Here is a 19,248-nt window from a genome sequence, read left to right on the forward strand (position 1 = left end):
GCTCAAATCTAGCTTTCCATATAGAGAAAATCACTGACAAAAGTCTAGTGAGAAAAATTTCACTTCCACCGGTGATCCGACACTGACCTTGGCTCAAGATGAGTTGCTCCTTGCTGCCTCTGCAGCACCCTATGCAGATCTGCATCACCCTATGCAGATCTGCATCACCCAGCTCGAACCAGCGCCTCTCTTGCTGGCTGATCAGCTGCTACTCTGGAAACTCGATCTTCCTCGCGGGCTCACACTCCGACTTCTGGCACTGAATTTCGTCTTCTCCTCTGCCAAATATGGATCTCCCTCTGGAGCTCTGTGCTACCTCTCTGCACTGTGTCAGCCTCTCTATGGAATTCTCTGTCTCTTTGTTGTGCACTCATCGGACTAGAAAAACTTCTTTCCGACCTTACTATCCCTGCCCCTCTCTCACTGCTTCGACTTTATTGAATCACCTCCGGCTACTCACAACTGCTACTCTGGAAATTGATTTCCCAACAAAATTGAATTTATGGTGGCTCCAAGTGTGTTCTTCACCCCCCTTCGAATTTCTTCTTATAATCTCTCGTTGAGGCTTCAACGGTCAAGATTAAAACATAATCGATGGCTAAGATTAACTAGAACTCTATCCATGTCTTCTTCTAGAAGATTTCACCATGACTTAATTAATACCCTTTAATTAATCAGTTTTCCTAAGTTTAGACTTAGGCACCATTAAAAAAAGATTAATTATTTTAATTAAGTCGTCTCTAGGTGGAATTTCCAGAAACATTTTCTGGGTTTTGGGGAATACATGTATTCTAGCCTCTCCAACAAATTTCGTGGCTAGAACACAACCGATGCTACAAAAATCAACATAATTGTCCTCCTTTTATGGTCTTGGCCCTCCCTTTTTGTACAGATATTAGGGCACTTAAATACTAGCTCTTGGACGAATGATCTTGCATAGAAGAACCCTCAACTAAGGCATCAACATTAGTCCTCTAACAATGATAGAATTGCCTTCCTATCACTATACTTAGGCATCAAATATACAGTCGTTCCAAATCCTTGGAACAACCCCTCCAACCAGCAACTATCATCCACATACATCAACACACTTGTAGCCCTACCACAGACCACCACACATTTCTTGGCTCCCTTTTATGCCACTGTACCTACAACATAACCTTCGGCCTACATTCTAGGATATGTAGCTACATAAGCTTGTTCTGTAGTAGCCCTTAGCCTAATAAGCCCCCCTTCTGCGCTATAGCTTGAGGTAAATAGGCCCTTACTTCTACAATTGCATAGGCCTTACGGCCTCCTTTCCAAGTTATTTAGGGGCTCAACCCTTCTCCACAGACATGCAATCCTTATACCTCTCATAGCACATAGATCTCGACCCTCTATTAGATCTTCCTTTCCTAAGATTCTTGGTTGCCCAAATGCAGAAACCCTACTCAAACTCAGCTATCTAAAACAAATCGTATTCCTCCTTGAGCTTAAAAAACTTGGACAAATCTACTTTCCTTATTGCTGCAGCTCCTTAAGGAAGGACAAAATACTTTTCTTGATGCCTTCTTGAGGAATCGTTACTCTTACAGATCAAATCACGACCTTCCCTTGCAACCTGACTCAACCTTCTAGCTAGGCCACTCCTAGAGCTACATCTCTTCTAGCCTCCACACTCAAAGGTCTTTCTCACATTGATATCTAGGCTTGATCCTTAGGCCTCTTTAAATACTTTTTCCCTTAATCTCATAGGAACCCTCTAGATCTAGGGTTTTAGTCTTCTTGACCTTAAGAAACAATAATAATTTCTTTTTAGATCTTAAACCCCTTTCTTGGGTCCAAAACCCCACTGCTTGGGTACTCCGCCCACAAAACAATTTTGTGGTCAAACTTCTCACATACCCAACACCTAGGGTTGTGGAGTACCTCCCAAGCTACACAAATCAACATAATTGATGTGTCAGGATTAACTGTCAGCCACCTGTTTTAGTACGAAAGAGGGGTTCGACTTGTTGCAGAGGTTTTGTATGAGAGCCTTGTCGCGGAAAGCATGGACAATATTGTTAATTGATGAACATGTTCCTATCGCTTAGATTTTGTCTACCGCACCAACATGCCCATCACTAAACCTTTGCTCGACTTAGTCCTGGCGCTGCATGATGGCATGTCTTGCCAGTTGTCACCCCACGTCATCACACTACCATGTGTCACCCTATGAGTGGTACCACATGCCACTCGACAAAGGGCCACTTGGGCACCCATGCCACATGTCCTTTCCACGTCATGTCACATCATCCTCACACTGACCTATCAAGCTAGTTGGCTGCCACATCATCTGAGTCATTCAATCACATATCGCCACGTGTGTTTCTCTCCACCTCATTTGTACGAGGAAACAGTCTGAGATATTGTGGTTTTGCAACAAAATCCTTTGTTAATTTAAAATGGCCTAGTCATTGGATTCACATTAATTGCCATATTCTGCAAAGTTTGTCACTGCAGAGTCTATCAATCATGGGACCAAATCATCGCTAGGATCTCTGACCAAAACCTCCACACCGTATTGTACAATCACACAATAATTAACAGAAACATGTGTCATCTTGCGCCTTTTGTCCACCATGCCCTTGGAACCTTGCTGACCTTCAAACTTGAATAACCCCTGATCCCTTAGGAGTTTTCCAAAGTGCCATATACTGTTGAAAAAGTCTCTCAGCAGCTATCCAATTATACGCTTTGCAAGAGCATTTGAGTTTATCCATTGTGGACAAAATCCCTTCAAAGATATAACCTCCATCCTTGACATCAATGACAAAACTTTACCCAACACATCTGGTATGTCTCAGGGTCACACTGCTGCAAATCAAACATCAGCGAAGTATGCCACATCTGAAGTGAACAAGGGTCGTGAAACGACAGATCTGCCAGAATCTACGACGAAGAAAACTCGCAACCTCTTCAGCAGGCAAATTTATGAAGAAAGACTCCAATATAGTCTTGGATATCCTATCCCAGATCCAAAAACACTACCATCCTCTCAAAGAGAGCTTTGATAAGCAATTAATTGGTTTATGGCCCAACCATATCTCATTACATGTGTTTTTGATTCATAGATGGATTGCACTAGGTTTTATTTTATTTTTTGACAATATGCACCATTGTTATATATATGAGAAATTTTGCATATTTGTGTATAATGGTTTGGATTCATATGGATGCACATGAATATATATATTGTTTTTCAAATTCTGATTTTTTATGTATTTTTTAGTCAACTGGTTTTTTCGTATGTTTTTTCTCCATTTCCAGTCCAGTTCACTTTTTTGGGGTTGACCGGTTCGACAACAGGTCCAGTTCTGTTAACATTGGGTTAAAGGGATTTTACCATTCCCCCTCTCTGTAGAAGCTCACATAGAATTTTCAATTTCCTATGGGAGGGTAGATTAGAGGATGTTCTAGGTCACCAGGCCCATTATACAGGTTTCTCAGTAACCACCAATGCAAGTGTCCCACACCATGGTGAGAACCTAGTTAACTAATAAGCACAGGATTACAGTTGAGCCCTAAGTTTCACCAGCTCAAAATAAAATTCTTCATCCAATGTTGATCCCTAAGCAAAGAAAATTCTTTGCACATAAAAACAAATACACATCTCAGAATAGCTCCCAGCAACATTCAATGTTCAGAGAAAGTAAATGTGCCTTGCTCCCTGATTAGAGTGTGCTGTCAATCCTAATGTATACATGCCTGAAATGATATATTACGTAGCTGCAAATGCCTGACCAGAGATTATTTGTGAATAAATCTGGGCAATAAATATTAGTTTAAGTCATAGGTAAGTGGAGTTGCAGAAAGTACCGATACTAGAAAAAGAATGAGGGATCTCAAGGGAAAAGTTGAATAAACCAAAAGAAATATGGCCAAATAAATATTTCAAAAGAGATTTACTAAAGATGATTTTTTGGTGCAATGGTGTTTTTTGGATTACCAACTGTTATAATCTTGCAGTGGACGACAAAAATAGATTATAAAATAAGCAACTTACATGGCAAGTGTTCCAGCCTGGCTGGACTGAAGGTGTGCTTTGTTGAGGTGAAAGAATGACAGGCATGTATGTTGGAGATCCTTGCAGGTGAGGACCAGAGACATAAGGAGCTCCCTGTAAGAACCACGATGTGAGTCCTGCTGGATATGGTGATCCTGATGCAGGTGACAAAGGCAATTCTGCTGCCGCATATAGAGGAGAACCTGAATCAGGCAGCAATGCAGTGGGCTCTGAATGATGAAATTTGCAGGTAGCTCCAAATTTGCAAGATCCTGTGCGTGTATAATATGGACATTCTTTCTCTCCCTGTAGCACAAAGGACCATTGAAGTCAGACATCTTTCAGTTGTATGGGCATGCCACAAAAGAGAAGAACAGCTTTCACAAAGAAACTGTGAATTCAAAATTGTTTGGAGCTAAAGCTAAATTCGATTAGTATAACAGTTTCCACACAAACCGGGACTTGCTTGGAGCTAAAGATTGGTTCTGTATGCACTTGGGCATCCATGGCACATGCATGACAAGATATCATAAACATTGGGACAAGCTTACACTTTCTACTAGGAAAATAAAAACGCTAAACACAAAGTAAACAAACCTGTCGCATGGGAAGGCCTAGATAGTTTAGCTGTACTCTTGGTCCATCTCTGTCATGTGGATGATGATATTTGCATGTTGCACCATATTTACATGCTCCTGTCTTCATAAAATACTGAAAATACAGCCAAGAAAATGAACTTTAAAAGTATAAAGGCATGTCTAAGATGGAGCAGACACTTAATATACATCAGAGAACTACAATAAACCTTCATATTAAACTGGTAATAACAGTTTGAATTTTTAGAGGGAAGAGGGCTCAAAAGCATCTAAAGAACTGTTTAAACTTATCATCATGATCAGTAATGAGGAATTCCAGGGCCTATGTTTACAACCAAGAGAAAGCTAAACTAAGAAATTTGACTATGGTCAAGGGCAGTGTTGCGTGGGAGCACCCCCCCACACCCACTGACCCCGCTCCCAATCCGCGCTCCGGGCGGGAGCGCGCTCCCAATAAAAAAAATTGTGCTCCTTGCCAAATCCGGGAGCGTTGCTCCTGTCGTCCCGGGAGCAAAAATTAAAGCCCGGGAGCAGTCAGGGAGCGATCGCTCCCAGGCTTTAAATTTCACTCCCGGAGTGACATGCACAGAGGCCAGGAGCGAATTCGGCAGAAATTAAACCAAACCACCAAAAAAAAAACCACTCGGCTAAAAAATCGATTTTTTTTTATATAATGAGGGAGAGAGGGCTTTTATGAATCATTGTGACTTGAGTGAGACTGAGAGCAAGGTGCCAAGGAGCAAGGAGCAAGGAGTCTTGGACGCATTTGAGGTAGGTTAGCAATTTTTTTTTAATGTTTATTAATTTACTCCTAATTTCTAAATAAATAAATAAATTTTTCTCTATTTCAGTTTCCCATTGGACCATTCCCATTCCCATTCCATTTTATTAAATTTTGCATATTCAAAACTACAAATTTCAAACATCATGGTTATATTTCTTGGCATTTTCTTCTTCTTGGTTCCTTTTCTGGTTATTATGGAGCTGGAGAGTAGGAAAAGGAGGGTTCAAAATGAAGAAGGGGATGAAGAAGGGGGACAAAGTGGATTTGATGAAAACCCCGGTGAGGAGGAGCTAGAGGAGGGTGAACATGATTCAGCCGCTGAAAAAACTACACAAGACCAAACCCCACTGTGGAAATATGTTAACAGGCCTGAAGCAGGGAAAGGGGGTGGAACCACTAAATTTCATTGCCCCCATTGCAACAATAATTACACAGGTTCATACACTCGTGCCACAAAACACCTCTGTGGGAAAATGCCATGGGATGGAGATAAACAAATAGGAATCAAAACTTGTGCAGGTGTGTCAGCAGCAAATAGAGCCAAATACATAAGGGAAGAGGAGGAAGCCCAATACAAATCTAAAAAATCAAGGGGTTTCTTTGAACCAAGCTCACAATCACAAGCACAAAGAACTCCTTCAGCATCCTCCCAAGGCAGTGGATATGGAGGCATATGGTCACCAGCTTTAAGGCGTAGAACCATATCAGATTTCCTTGATGAAGGATGTAGGAATGATGTGGATTCAAAAGTTTACAGGTTTCTCTATGCATGTGGGATACCATTCAATGTTCTTCGCTCACTTTATTGGCACGAAATGGTTTCTACCATAAATGATGCCCCTAAAGGATATAAGAGCATTGGGTATGACAAGGCAAGAATCGTTGGACTTGATCATGAAAAAGCAAAAATATCAATTCTTTGAATAGAATGACAAGTTCTTGGACTGACCATGGGGTGCCCATTGTATCTGATGGATGGACAAATGTAAAAGGCAAGCCATTGATAAGTGTTCTTGTTGTGTCTGTTAGTGGTGCCATCTTTCTAAATGCATATGATTACTCAGACAAGTTCAAGACCGCCATCAACATTGCAAAAGCATTACTTGAAACAATTGACCGTATTGGGCCATACAATGTCATCCAAGTCATCACTGATAATGCTCCTAATTGTAAGGCAGCGGGAGCAATTATTGAGGATAAATACCCCAACATATTTTGGTCTGGGTGTTTGGTTCACACATTGAACCTTTTGATGCATGATGTTGTTAAGAACAAAAATGAACAATACAAATGGATTGGTGATTTGTACAAGAAAGGCAAACAAATGATAAAATTTATTACAAATCATAGCAATACCCATGGCCTTTTCCGCAGTCACTCAAGATTGGAGTTGTTGAAGATTGCGAGGACTAGATTTGGTAGCTATTACCTCACCTTCAGGCGCCTTTTGAAGGTAACAGAGTCATTGGCTAGCATGGTATCAAGTCCACACTGGCAAGTATTAAAGGAAAGGGCTACAAATGCAGCTGACAGGCGAAGTTTTGAACTGGTAGAGGAGGCCGCTCTTGATGGTATGTTTTGGGCACGTGTGAGGCAAGTATTGGATTTCACCAAGCCCATTTATCACATGATTCGGTTTGCAAATACAGATAAACCAGTGATTGGCGAGGTGTATGAGCAGATGGATACCATGTTGGACCAAATAAAAGATATTGTTCATAACAATGATCCCAACTTGTACAAACTGATTCACAATTTTGTGTGTGTACGGTGGAATAAACTTAATCTTCCACTACATTGCTTGGCGTATATCCTTACACCAAAATACTACTCTACATCTTGGTTGGGCCAACCTGCACCAAGGGGTGGGGTTAGGACCAAACCCCATATAGATGAAGAGGTATCTAAAGGATATTTGGAAGCATTAGAAAAGTTGATACCTGACAGGGAGGAATGTGCTAGTGTGTGCCTTGAAATAGGCAGATACTTCAGTAACACTGGTTTGTTTGGTACCTTCCATGCAATGGAAGACAGAGACAGATTTGATGCTCTCACATGGTGGGAAACATATGGCGGCCATGGACTTTTGCCAAAATTGGCAAAAAAAGTTCTATCACAGGTTGTAAATACTTCTTCTGCAGAGAGGTGTTGGAGCACCTATAGCTTCAAAGTTCATACATAATGTGAAAAGAAACAGACTCAATGAAAACCGGGCAGAAAGCTTGGTTTATGTGCACTAGTTGAGTCATTACTGTGATCGGGCTTATGAGGATCCAACATATAAAATCTGGGACAACCACCCAGAGGATGACAATTTGGAGGATGGCACTATACATCTTGAAGAACTGGAAGAGGAACTTATAAGGGAGGAAGATGAAGCAGCAGCCATGCCACCTCCACCATCCAGAATCAGTGCTCGAGTTCCGAGTCTTGTTCCTTTGCTATCACCACCTCCATCTACACCCTCACGTGGAGGGCATGTGCCTTCTAGTTCTGGTCGTCGGTCTGTGCGGGAGACTCCTAGAAGACCACCACGACCTGCTCATACATTAGACTCTCGTGGCAAGGGCCACATGCAGTAGTAGATAATAGATTTACAGTTTACTTGTCTTTTCTAGTTTCTATTAGTTTTCATAACTGTTGAGTCTTGACTGTTGACTCTTTCATATCATAATGATATTTTTTGTAAACAATATATGACTATGAGTCGTGACAATGAAAGTTTGAAGTTTGAAGTTGACAATTATAACTCATTGGTAATAATTCTGAATTATGAATATGATGCTTCGTGAAAGTTGTTTCATTTCATTTCATAATTCATTTTATAACATTTCATTTCATGTTAAGTTGTTAACAGTTAGATATTATTTCTTGTAATGGTTAAACTTAGCTTACAAGTACAACTTTGGTGATCAATGATGATAAATGTTATATATTGAATTTTCAATTTTGAAAGCTTGAAGTTGAAACTTTAAGATTGATGAATCATGATTCACGAGACTCAATTGTGGATGTGGTTGATGAAGATTATAACTTCTAGATGATAGATGTTATACGGTTCAATGATCAATCTATGTATTTTTATGTTTTTTATATCTAATTCATCATTCTACATGTTTTTGTTGACATATATGTATCAAAATATAAAAGATATAAAAAATATATATATTATATAAAAATCGCTCCAGGATTCCCTCCCAAACCAAGAGCTTTTGAAAATGTCGCTCCCGCTCCCAAGTAACACTGGTCAAGGGTAACTATCATACAAAGGTGGCTACAAAAACACTCACACATACATATTGCTAGTGCTTATCATATCTATAAACAATAAAACAATTTATCAATGACAGACTGCATAGATTTACATGGGTGGACTGTAAGGCTGGAAACAGTAAATTTTCGGCATGTAAACAGTAGGAAACATACAATCTGATCTGTTTGCAACAAACAACACCTGAGGCTTCAAAGGACAAAGAATTTTTCTATTAGAATAAAAAAGAAGCTGTTGAAGTCAATAAATACCATAAATAGTATTTCAGCTCATCCATATGAAATCATGATGCCAAACAGTCATTCTCGCATTGCAGCAACAGAACAAATTCAAAGAAGCAACAAAGATATATATAAACATTGAAAGCTAAAAAGGACAAACCATTTCATGAACTCATATTCAAGCAGCCCCATAAAGGCATATATTAGAAGCAAAAAACTGCCATTTCTAAATGAGTCGCATAACAGTGTAATGGAGTACCATACCTTACATTCAGGTTGCCCGAATCTCTCTGGAAGTTCACTCATATATTGAGCATCCTGTAGAGTAGACATTCAAGGTTAATTAGATATGAACTTTATTCAAATATAGTGACAGAAGAAACCTGTTTATAAGAAAGTAAATGACAACAAAACCAAAGAAAGCAATAAGGAATCTCAAGGGATCCATCTCAGATAGGCATCACCTAGCAGTCTAATGACAATTAGGACCAAAATTGATTTCAACCAGCCAACAATGACAAGAAGAAGATGAACAATAGGTCAATATCTGTCAGTTAACTGAATTTTAAGGCAGGGGTCAGAAGCACAAATAGACAAAAGTGCCACAAAGCTAAAGGAACAAAATCTTTGGTAATAGTGGGTTATACTCATTTACAATTTTCCCTATTTTTTTCTGCAATATGCAGAACTCTATTAGTAGATTTGAATGGTGTATTCATATTGGAGCACACATACATCCACAGCATGAATGAACATTGAAAATTCGATTTCAGATTTTGGCAGAGCCTCATTTAGCTTCTATGCATCTTTCATCATTCATTAAGTCTATTATAGATAGTAATATTATCCATGAAGATGTTTTGATGCAATTTTTGCATTTTCTTTGAATGGAAAGAATGCATGGGAGAGATATTGTGATTTCAACCATAAAAAGATAAAGTCATACCATATCTTGTTAAGAAATTTTAGAATTATTGGTTGTGTGGATATGGTAATGAGAAGCTGGTAGCAGATTCATATGAGGCATATTTTTGGGTTGATATTTGTCCTAAAATACAAAAGGAAGTTGTTGATCCATAAAGTGCCATGGACATTGTTGGAAAATCAAGGTGAATTTAGATACATGTAGATTTTGCTTTGACTTGATAATTATTTGTGAACTTTGTTGGCTTCTTATTAATTTCATGTGTTCTTTTTCTTCATCAAACAATTACCAATATAAACATGAAGATCACAAAAGACAATAGGCACAAGATGTAGGCTCCATGCTAGGGAAAAACCCCACTTCTTGGGGAAAACCCTAACAATCTCCTTATAGAATCAGATCAAAATGAGACCACCAAGACTCAGACACTAAAGTCAAACTCTTCTCCAAACATAAGTCGGCCTTCCAATCAAATTCTTCTCAAATCTTTCACAAGCTATTCTAGTCAAAGGTCTCGGCCCTGTAGATTAAGCCTACAATTTACCCTGAAGCATCTGACCCCAATCAATGTCTGCTCATAGAAAGAGAGAAACTCCACTTCTGTCCAATGAGAAAGGTCCTCGGTCAAATTCACGTGAATGTCACATTAAAAGGTACGAAGTTACAGTGCTTTTCTTGATCCTTTTCGCTCTTAAAATCTTCTTGTCCTACTGCAGATCTCTTATCATCAAGTTGCTCCAAAATGCATTGAATTTTCAGCTATATATACACTTTGAACATGCCTCTTCTAGGCTGACTTCACCATAGCAAGGCCGACTTGCTCCTGACCTAGGCCGACTTGATCTTTGGAGGACTCCTTGATTTTGTAGACTCAAAAGCAAATATTTTTACATGAATATGCCCAAATAGGTCTTTTACAATGTAATAATGACCTTGACTCACAATAAAAACCTAGAAGCATACAATGGATGCTTTGACCTATAGACCAATGACATAAGCATGAAACCCATGCTTTACAAACAATTTTTCTTTTACAATTTCTTTCTTCTTTTGATCAATACATAAGAATGATATGAGACAAATGACAATTATGAGGATTGAAACTAGTTACAATTTCCAATAGACATTCCACTGGACAGTTCGCCACAACAGATCTAATAAAATTATACTTAAAAATCTGAAATCTACACTATGAAGGTTTATTTCTCTTTAGATTTTCGGATCTATATATTATTGTTTATTGCATTTGCATGAAAATTAAAATTTATGTGGAAAATAGATAACAGCGAAATAAAACTCACAACCCACATTTGACACAAGATATATCCTGGGAAACCCTTTCAAGAGAGAACCCAGCTGGAAGGTAAGGCCACTCTTCTCTCTTACTCTAAATAGAAAATGGTTGCGACTACAAAAAAGGCATGTAGCCCGTGGGCTCCTACACTGCACAAATCCTCTTTGAGCTCTCTCCCTATCCCTCTTGGCTACTTTGCTCGTCTATGGAACAAGTGTACTCAAAAAGAATGGAACCCCCTTTCCTCCTAGTGGCCCAATTGTAACACAACCCGATAGTATACTAGTGGTTAGGTTTGACACCCTCAACTCTTAACCAGAGTTCAATATGGACTCTTCTAGAGTTTTCTTCATCATGATCATGTGGCTAGCCCCCTTTCCTTGATTAATGGGGGTTGACATGGCATCCTCTCAAATTATGGTGGCCAAAACAAGGTCAACTTCCAAGTGGCATAACTTTTGCATACGGACTCTGAATGAGGCGATTCTTGCACCATTGTAAAAGTCTTTGTTTGTAGAATAGGAAAGAAAGGTGTTGCAATAAAGGGGTAAATTTTTAGCCCAAAAAACGCCTTATGATGCCTCAAAATTTTCTCGAAAGGTTTTAGACCTAAATTTGCCAAACTAGGGCTTGCCAATAAAAATGGACCTGTTAGTTGATTCTTCCAATTTTTCCACTCTACAAGCATTGATATGGATGACAAACAAAATAATGGTCCAATCCAGATCACACCTCCCCATTTTGGGAGGTTTTTAGTCCCCAAATATGAGGTGAGGAAATTTGTTCTCTGCCTTCTCTCGAGTGTAACATTTAGCCTTTTCCTGGAAGCTACCCTTTCAACCCAATCTGCCAAAGGTCATGTTGCCCTTGTCTTGTAGTTTCTAGACCTCTTCTACAAAAATGTATCTTTTGTCAACTTTATCTAAGCATCTGGTGCCAAATCCTCTACTGAAGGTAGGATTTGTTCTTCTTCCTGATCTAAAAATATCATAGAATTTCAAATTCTATACATTCACAACTGAGTAAATAAGCATGTATGGGGGTCGATTGAGTCTATAGGCATTATCTCTAGACTCCCACCTTTTCTAGTATCTCTAAGGTACCATATCGCAAAGTCTCCTATACATATATATGGGTTTGCTTGATATTTTCTGTAAATATTTCAGCCATTAAGGCATCCCCTATAAGATCCTCCCTTTCTTCAAACTGCGCCATTGATCTATCTCCAAATTTGCTCTGATACCATGTGAAATTTTCAATCTATTGCAGCAACTGGAAATTATTCTTCTAACTAAATATTATTATGTGCAATTTATTTGCTACAGCAAACAATGAATAAAATCACAACTGCAATTTTCACCAAAACTAAAATACACTGCGGAAATAAATCTAGAACTGAGAAGAAAATAGAGCACACACACAATAAAATTGACACCGTTATTTTTGGACAAATGTCCCCGAAAAACCCAATGTGGGAAAATCGATGCAGTAGATGAGGGTTTTGTTATTATTATTCAGCAGCAAAATCTAAGTACAATAAATTGGATGTCAAACTGGCAATCCTCTCCTGAGAAATCACTAGAAAAATTATTGAGGGAAATTTTCCCTTCTCCACAAGCAATCCAACCTCAATCTGTCCTCAGAAACTGGCTCTCCAGGGCCCCTGCGCAGGCCTCTACGCAATCCCTCACACAGACTCCCCCGGTCTATCGTTGAAACAGACGTCTTGCCTATTGCTACCTCTGGAAGTGATTCTTCGGCCCTCTGGAAAATTATCCTGGCCTCCGGCACCTGAATCGACCACCTCTTCAATTGAATCGAATTGTACCTTTGAGGCTCTGTTCAAGCCCCTGCACAGCCTCTTGTGGAATAACTCGGCCTCTCTGAGATGACTCTTCTGGCACTAGAAATCTCCACTAGAATCTTGTTGTTGCTACTCTGCCTCTGCTACTGATCTCTGTCTCGAATTCTCTTCCCAATTGAATCTATGTTCTCTGGAAAATACGATCTGCCTAGATCAACCACTCACTTAATGTATCCTCTCAATCGCTATTGTCCTGCTCCTATAATCTCATTGGTGAACCAACGGCCATGATTAGATCACCATCAACAACTAAGATCATCTCAAACTCAATCCGTGTGAATTTCTAGAGCATTCTCACATTTCCTTAATTAATTCCTATTAATTAACAATTTTCCTAAGTTAAACTTAGGTAAAACTTAAATGATGGTTGATTAATTTAATTCAGGGGTTTCGCAAACTTATCTTGAGAAACATTTTCCTGGGTTTTGAAGATCTTGTGTTCTTAGCCTCTCTAACAAAAATCGAAACTAGAACACTTAATGATGGTTCAAAAAACTAGCATAGACCTCTTCAATTTCGTGTCCATCTTCTCCCACAATGTAGTCAAAAATGCACGGAGAAATCTCGTGTCCTTGTCTGAAATGGTGCTCCTTGGTATCCCAAAGTGCACCCAAACTATTAATTTTTCACTACTCTATTCTATATCAATTACTTGAGCCCAATTTAATTCTTCAAATAGCAATATTTTCAACAATAATTAATTCTCTCAATCATCAATAGTAATTGAAGGTGGAACAATAAATGCAATGACAATAGGAGATAATCAAAACATCAACAAGAGACACCAATTTTGGTCAAAGATCAAGGAAAAACACAAGTGGGAAAACTCTTTGAAATTCTTCTATTAGATTGTCTTCAAATGTTGAGCAGAGAGTACAATGATCCAAATTTCATCAACAAGAGTCAAAGTTCAACTTACTTATCCAACAACACTACCAATTAAAATCCAAAACATGAGCCAATAGTCAAATTTGGTCAAAGTTAATGGCAACAACAACAACAACAAGTGGTCAACGGTCAAAGGTCACTAGTCCTCCAAATGAACTCGGTCAGCAGCCAAAAAATGCTACCTGATCAGATGGTCAAAGTCCCTAAAAAACAATCCCAAAAATCTCCTTCAATCTTGGTTAAAGTCAAAGTCAAAGGCAGTGAAATCCCTAGTTGCAGATCTGAAGTCAACCACAGTCAAAGTGCCCAGAAATTCTCAATTTTTGTGCCAAGAAATTTGGCCCTCCAAAACAGTCCAAAAACCCAAGTCAAAATCGGTCAAACTGTGCCCAGTCTTCAAAAGGCAACCTTAGTCAAATTACTAGTCAAAACAGAATTCGGCCTCCTGAAATTTCTCCTTCCTCTTGCTCACACGTGTGAAGAGATGACCTGCAATTTTCAGATGTATCGAACCAAATAGAGGAGAGATGCTTGTGTTGAGTTGATGTCCAAATGAGCTTGAGGTGACTTGAATTTATAGGCGTTGGAGGAGGCTAATTTGTCTTTTAGATCGACTTGATCAAATGTGTCATTGTGGGCTTCACTTTAAAAATACACTTTCCCTTGTCCAAATCTAGTGCTTCAATGGTCAATTTTGGTCTTCTCGGAAAGACAAATCTAGTCCAATGATTGGAATTTGTCACTGAGTTGTCAAATTAACACTCCCTCTCAGCTAGGGAAAAATTCCAACTACATCATATGATCATTGGAAGTATCTTGTCATCAAATCATGTCCCATCTCTGCTCAACTCCATGTGTTGAATTATTCTCGAATCTAAAGAAGAAGAATCATAGGGGAGCGTAATCTACCACCTTCTATATCGAGCAATAAGCAAGATACAACTTATCAAGCAAGGATCACAACTATCCCATCATGCGATCAAAGGGTCAAGATACCACTCGTTATACAATAGGTAAGGATCACATCCATCCTATTGCCTACCGACCTTCCCAATAATGACCCTCAAGAATCATGTGGTAGAACACCTGCATCATAATCCGAGCTTGGGTGAGATACCCAACTTACCAAATGTAAGGATCACACACCCCCAAGCCTCCTCAACCCACTGGCTAGACGAGGAGGGACAATCCCACCAAGCCCGACTTGTGGGTATGATGCCAATTGGGGTATACTTTGCTAGACCAAGATAGGGAGAGATACCTCACTTGTTAAAACGGACAAGGATCACGCACACTCTATGGGTGACAATAGGGGAGATACTCAACTATTGAAAAAGTAGGGATCACGCACACTTATTGTCCAAATTTCCCTCAACCCCTGGAGCCTTCAACACTCCATTCCCACCTGGGAGCTCAACCAAGGGGGAAGAGCTATGCTCAATGTTCTCAATCAACGAAGCCCCTTATCAGGAGGGGTCACATCCATCAGTCCAAGTTGCTCTCTAAAGACCAAGAACTTCCCTTTCGGCAAAGCCTTAGTGAGAATATCTGTTATTTGTTCATATGTCGATATGTGATGGAGTCTAACGGCTCCTCTCTGCACCATGTCTCGAATATAATGATATCTAATCTCTATGTGCTTGGATTTGTCATGAAATACAGGATTCTCTGCCAATCAGATCCCACTCTTATTGTCGCAATATATCACAGTAGTGTCCAGGGCCTACTCAAATAGCTCTCCAAAGAGCTTCCTCAACCACACTGCTTCGCAGCTAGCCATGCTAGTAGCAATATACTCTGCCTTAATAGTACCCAGTGCTACGGATTTTTGTGTCCTACTCATCCAAGATATCATGGCAGATCCAAGGTTTAAACAACAACCTGAAGTGCTCTTCCTGTCAACAATGTTTCCTACCCAGTCAGCATCAATATATCCATGAAGTTGAACATCTTTGGCAAAATATCTCAGACCAAGGGTGATTGTCCCATGCAAGTATCTCAAAATGATTTTGGTAGCAACCTAATGTGCATGGAGAAGCTCAGTCATGAATTGACTCAACGTGTTCAATGCAAAGCATATGTCCAGACGAGTGTTCATTAAGAACATAAGATCCCCAATCAACTGTTTATACTCGGATGGATTCACCAAATCATGTATCGCAACTTCTCCACATGGCTTCTTGAAATTCATTTCCATCAGTGTGGCTAGGGACTTGCATTCTGTCATTCCCAATCTCTCCAACAACTTCACAATGTGTTTTCCTTGTGAAAGGAAAATCTCACCGAGCTTTTTCCACACCTGAAGGCCTAGGAAGTAGTGCATGAGTCCAAAGTCCTTCACCTCAAATTCAGAGGCCAGCTCCCTCTTACACTCGATCATCAGGGGCTCACTACATGTCAAGAATAGATCGTCAACATATAAAACTAAAATCAAGGGCATACCTTAGACCACCTTGAAGTAGAGGTTTGGATCAGCGTTGCTTCTTGTGAATCCAAGCTTCACCGGGTAACTATCTATGCGATTGTACCATGCTCTAGGGGCCTGCTTCAAACCATACAATGCCTTCTTCAACCTACAGATGTGTGTCTTTCGATCCTCCACTTCAAATCCCTGTGGCTACTCAACATAAACTTCTTCTTGTAACACGCCATGAAAGAATGTTGTCTTCACATCCATCTAATGGAGGGTACATCCTTGACTTGCAGCAAGGGCAATTATCAAACGAATAGTGGTATATCAGGCCACAGGAGGAAATATATCATCATAATCTTCTCCTCCTTTTTGGGAGAATCCTCGTGCCACAAACCTCGCCTTCTATTTCTCGATGCTTCCGTCAGCTCCATGCTTGATTTTGAATAGCCATTTTGAAGTCACCACTGATTTTCCCTTTGGTCTTGGAACAACATCCATATGTCATTCTTCATAATTTATTCATATTCTTTGACCATAGCATCCTTCCAAACTTGTTCTTTCACGGCTTCTTCAAAGGTGTAAGGCTCAACTTGAACTGTATTACTCATCGCTACAGCATATCCCTGGTACCTGCAGGGTTTCTTGCTCTCTCAGAATGTTTCACAAGCAGCAACATGTCTTTCGGCATCTTGTAATGTGTCACGAAGCCAAAGTGGCCTCTTCCTCGCAGGGGGATCACATGGAGGAGGATCCAAGGGATCCATAGGCTCCATGGGATCATCAACAATTTCCCTCTCGAATTCAGGCACGGAGGGACCTCCTAGAATATCCATATCATCACTTTTCTTCTCAGTAAGCGAAGGCGGAGGAAGGTCCCTTGCTTTTCCAAGAGCAGCATTTTCATCGAATGTTACATCCCTGCTAATTTCAACCTTCCTTTGACTAGGAATATATATTCTAAATGCTTTAGAATCTTCACAATATCCAACAAACATACCTTTTCTTCCAATGGCTTCCAACTTGTTTCTTTTGTTCTTGACACCTGTGAATACTTCTTCGAGAGTCTTGTTGTCCAATGTTTGATGAGGAACCTTGTTTTGAACATATACTACTGTTGACACCTAATCCGAAACGGATGGGTGAACTGGACAGTCATCTAGAAGATGAACTGATCCGTTTTATGTATGTATATAAATAATAGTTGGCTAATGAATAAAATCATCAGTTCTTTCTTGCGCTCATTAATTTCTGGAGTTACCCTGGCCTGACATGGTATCAGAGCACAGGTCCCAAATTAGTTGTAACTCCTGCCTCTGCCCTGAGCACTGCGCTGCTCTGTCCTGCGCTGCTCTGCCTCTGCCTGACACTGATTCTCTGCGCACTGATTGCCTCTGTCCACACCTGAGCGTCGGTTTCCTTTGAAAGAGCCGGTGCATCAGAAACGTTGTTCTTAGCATGTTCCAAATGCCCGTCTCCTCATCAAAACCCTCTGCGCTTCAAGAAATTATGATTGTTTCCACTTATTACCATGAATTTCCGCTCTAGGTAAACACCCACAGGGTTTTCGCCGTTTTAGGTCATATTTTCTATCTGTCTTCCTCCACATCGTAAGCTTCCGCAGTAGCCAGAGTGTTGTGATGCTCCAATGATGCTTAGAACCCGTCTCCACTGAAGATTATTCGAAGGCTCAGCTGAAACGCGTTGCTGCCATCATTTGAAATTTGTTGCAATTTTTGTTGCCGTTGTTTTTTTATCACGGTCATTTTTTTTCTAAATGGGTGCTTTATTATGGAGCAACAGAATGTTCTCTCTGATTTGTATGCGTTGAAGGGAGCAGCGTATGGTTCATTCTATGTGTGGAATGTCGCTGCATTGAATGGGTCATTGCTATGTTATCAAAGGCTGGTCATTGAAACATGCTTTGAACCACTGTTGAATGGAATCTCTGCAAATCATGACTGGTGATGCATAACTTCTGCAGCTCATTCAAGACGTGTTTTGAAGACCGTGTATGTTTTTTTTTAAGGCCGTATATGCTGTGAATACTGTGAAGGCTTTGTGCATTGAATAATTTTGAATGCCGTATGCTGGTCGAACCTGCATTATATACATATCTTTGAATCTGTTGGAACCTGCATTATATACATATCTTTGAATGGTGCATTGAAGTCCATGTACGATGGCCATGTTCAAATGTTGCTGGCCGTAAATGGGTAATGTGTTGTTGGTGGCTTATGTGGTGCGTTGAGCTCCTTTTTTGGAGATCATGTAATGCTTTTGGAACCTTCAATTGGAGCGCTGGCCTGAAGTTCGTTGAATTCAGCAATTACAGTGGAAAACAGTGACTGTGGGCGTTTTGAATTGTGTTGTGTTATGAATTATGCGTTGAATGTCTTTTTAAGGTCGTGACCTGGTGCATTTAAACTGCTTGTGTTTGAATGGTATGGTGACTGCGTTTTATTGTAAGAATGCGATAAAGAATGACAGCGAATGTTGTATAGCGTTTTTTTTATAAGGTGGAGATGCGTTTTTCTGTATAATGGTTGAGCAGTTTTGTTGAATTCAAAGCAGTTTGTTGAATTCAAAGCAGTTTGAGATGCGTTTTTTTTTAGTGGCTGAGCAGTTCGTTGAAATCAAAGCAGTTTGTTGAATTGATATACGCAGTTTATATTATTCAAAGCATTGTTGTGTTTCCAGAAGAAAATAAAGTGCATAAGGTTGTGGCATAAGAATTTGTTTTCCAGCAGAAGTCTTTTATCAACAGAAGTTTTTTTTTAGCAGAGATATTTTTTTACAGAATGCATTCAATCATTTCTATGGTAGGAATAGTTCTCACTGGCAAGGAGAACTATTCAGAATGGTCTCGGATGGTAAAACACACCCTCATCTACAATGAGCTGTGGAAAGGAGTGTGTGTCGGAGAAGAAGACAAAGACCTTGTGCAGCCCACATCAGACAAAGA

The 19,248-nt window shown here is 39.8% G+C and overlaps 1 protein-coding gene across 2 annotated transcripts in view; it reads right to left on the reverse strand.

The window, feature by feature from the left end:
* The window catches only part of LOC149141922 (zinc finger CCCH domain-containing protein ZFN-like), an 85,930-nt gene that overhangs the window by 17,693 nt on the left and 48,989 nt on the right, over positions 1 to 19,248 (reverse strand). For both annotated transcript variants that reach the window (XM_089447678.1, XM_089447677.1), the window contains exons 3-5: positions 9,167 to 9,220; positions 4,628 to 4,741; positions 4,031 to 4,336 (exon numbers count right to left, since the gene is read on the reverse strand). In XM_089447678.1, coding sequence (XP_089303804.1) covers positions 4,031 to 4,336; positions 4,628 to 4,741; positions 9,167 to 9,220 — 474 coding nt within the window. The remainder of the gene's footprint in view (positions 1 to 4,030; positions 4,337 to 4,627; positions 4,742 to 9,166; positions 9,221 to 19,248) is intronic.

This window comes from Pinus tabuliformis, chromosome X (genome assembly GCF_031772625.1).
Source record: "Pinus tabuliformis cultivar Carrire ecotype Pingquan chromosome X, CPIR1, whole genome shotgun sequence".
NCBI classification, from domain to species: domain Eukaryota; kingdom Viridiplantae; phylum Streptophyta; class Pinopsida; order Pinales; family Pinaceae; genus Pinus; species Pinus tabuliformis.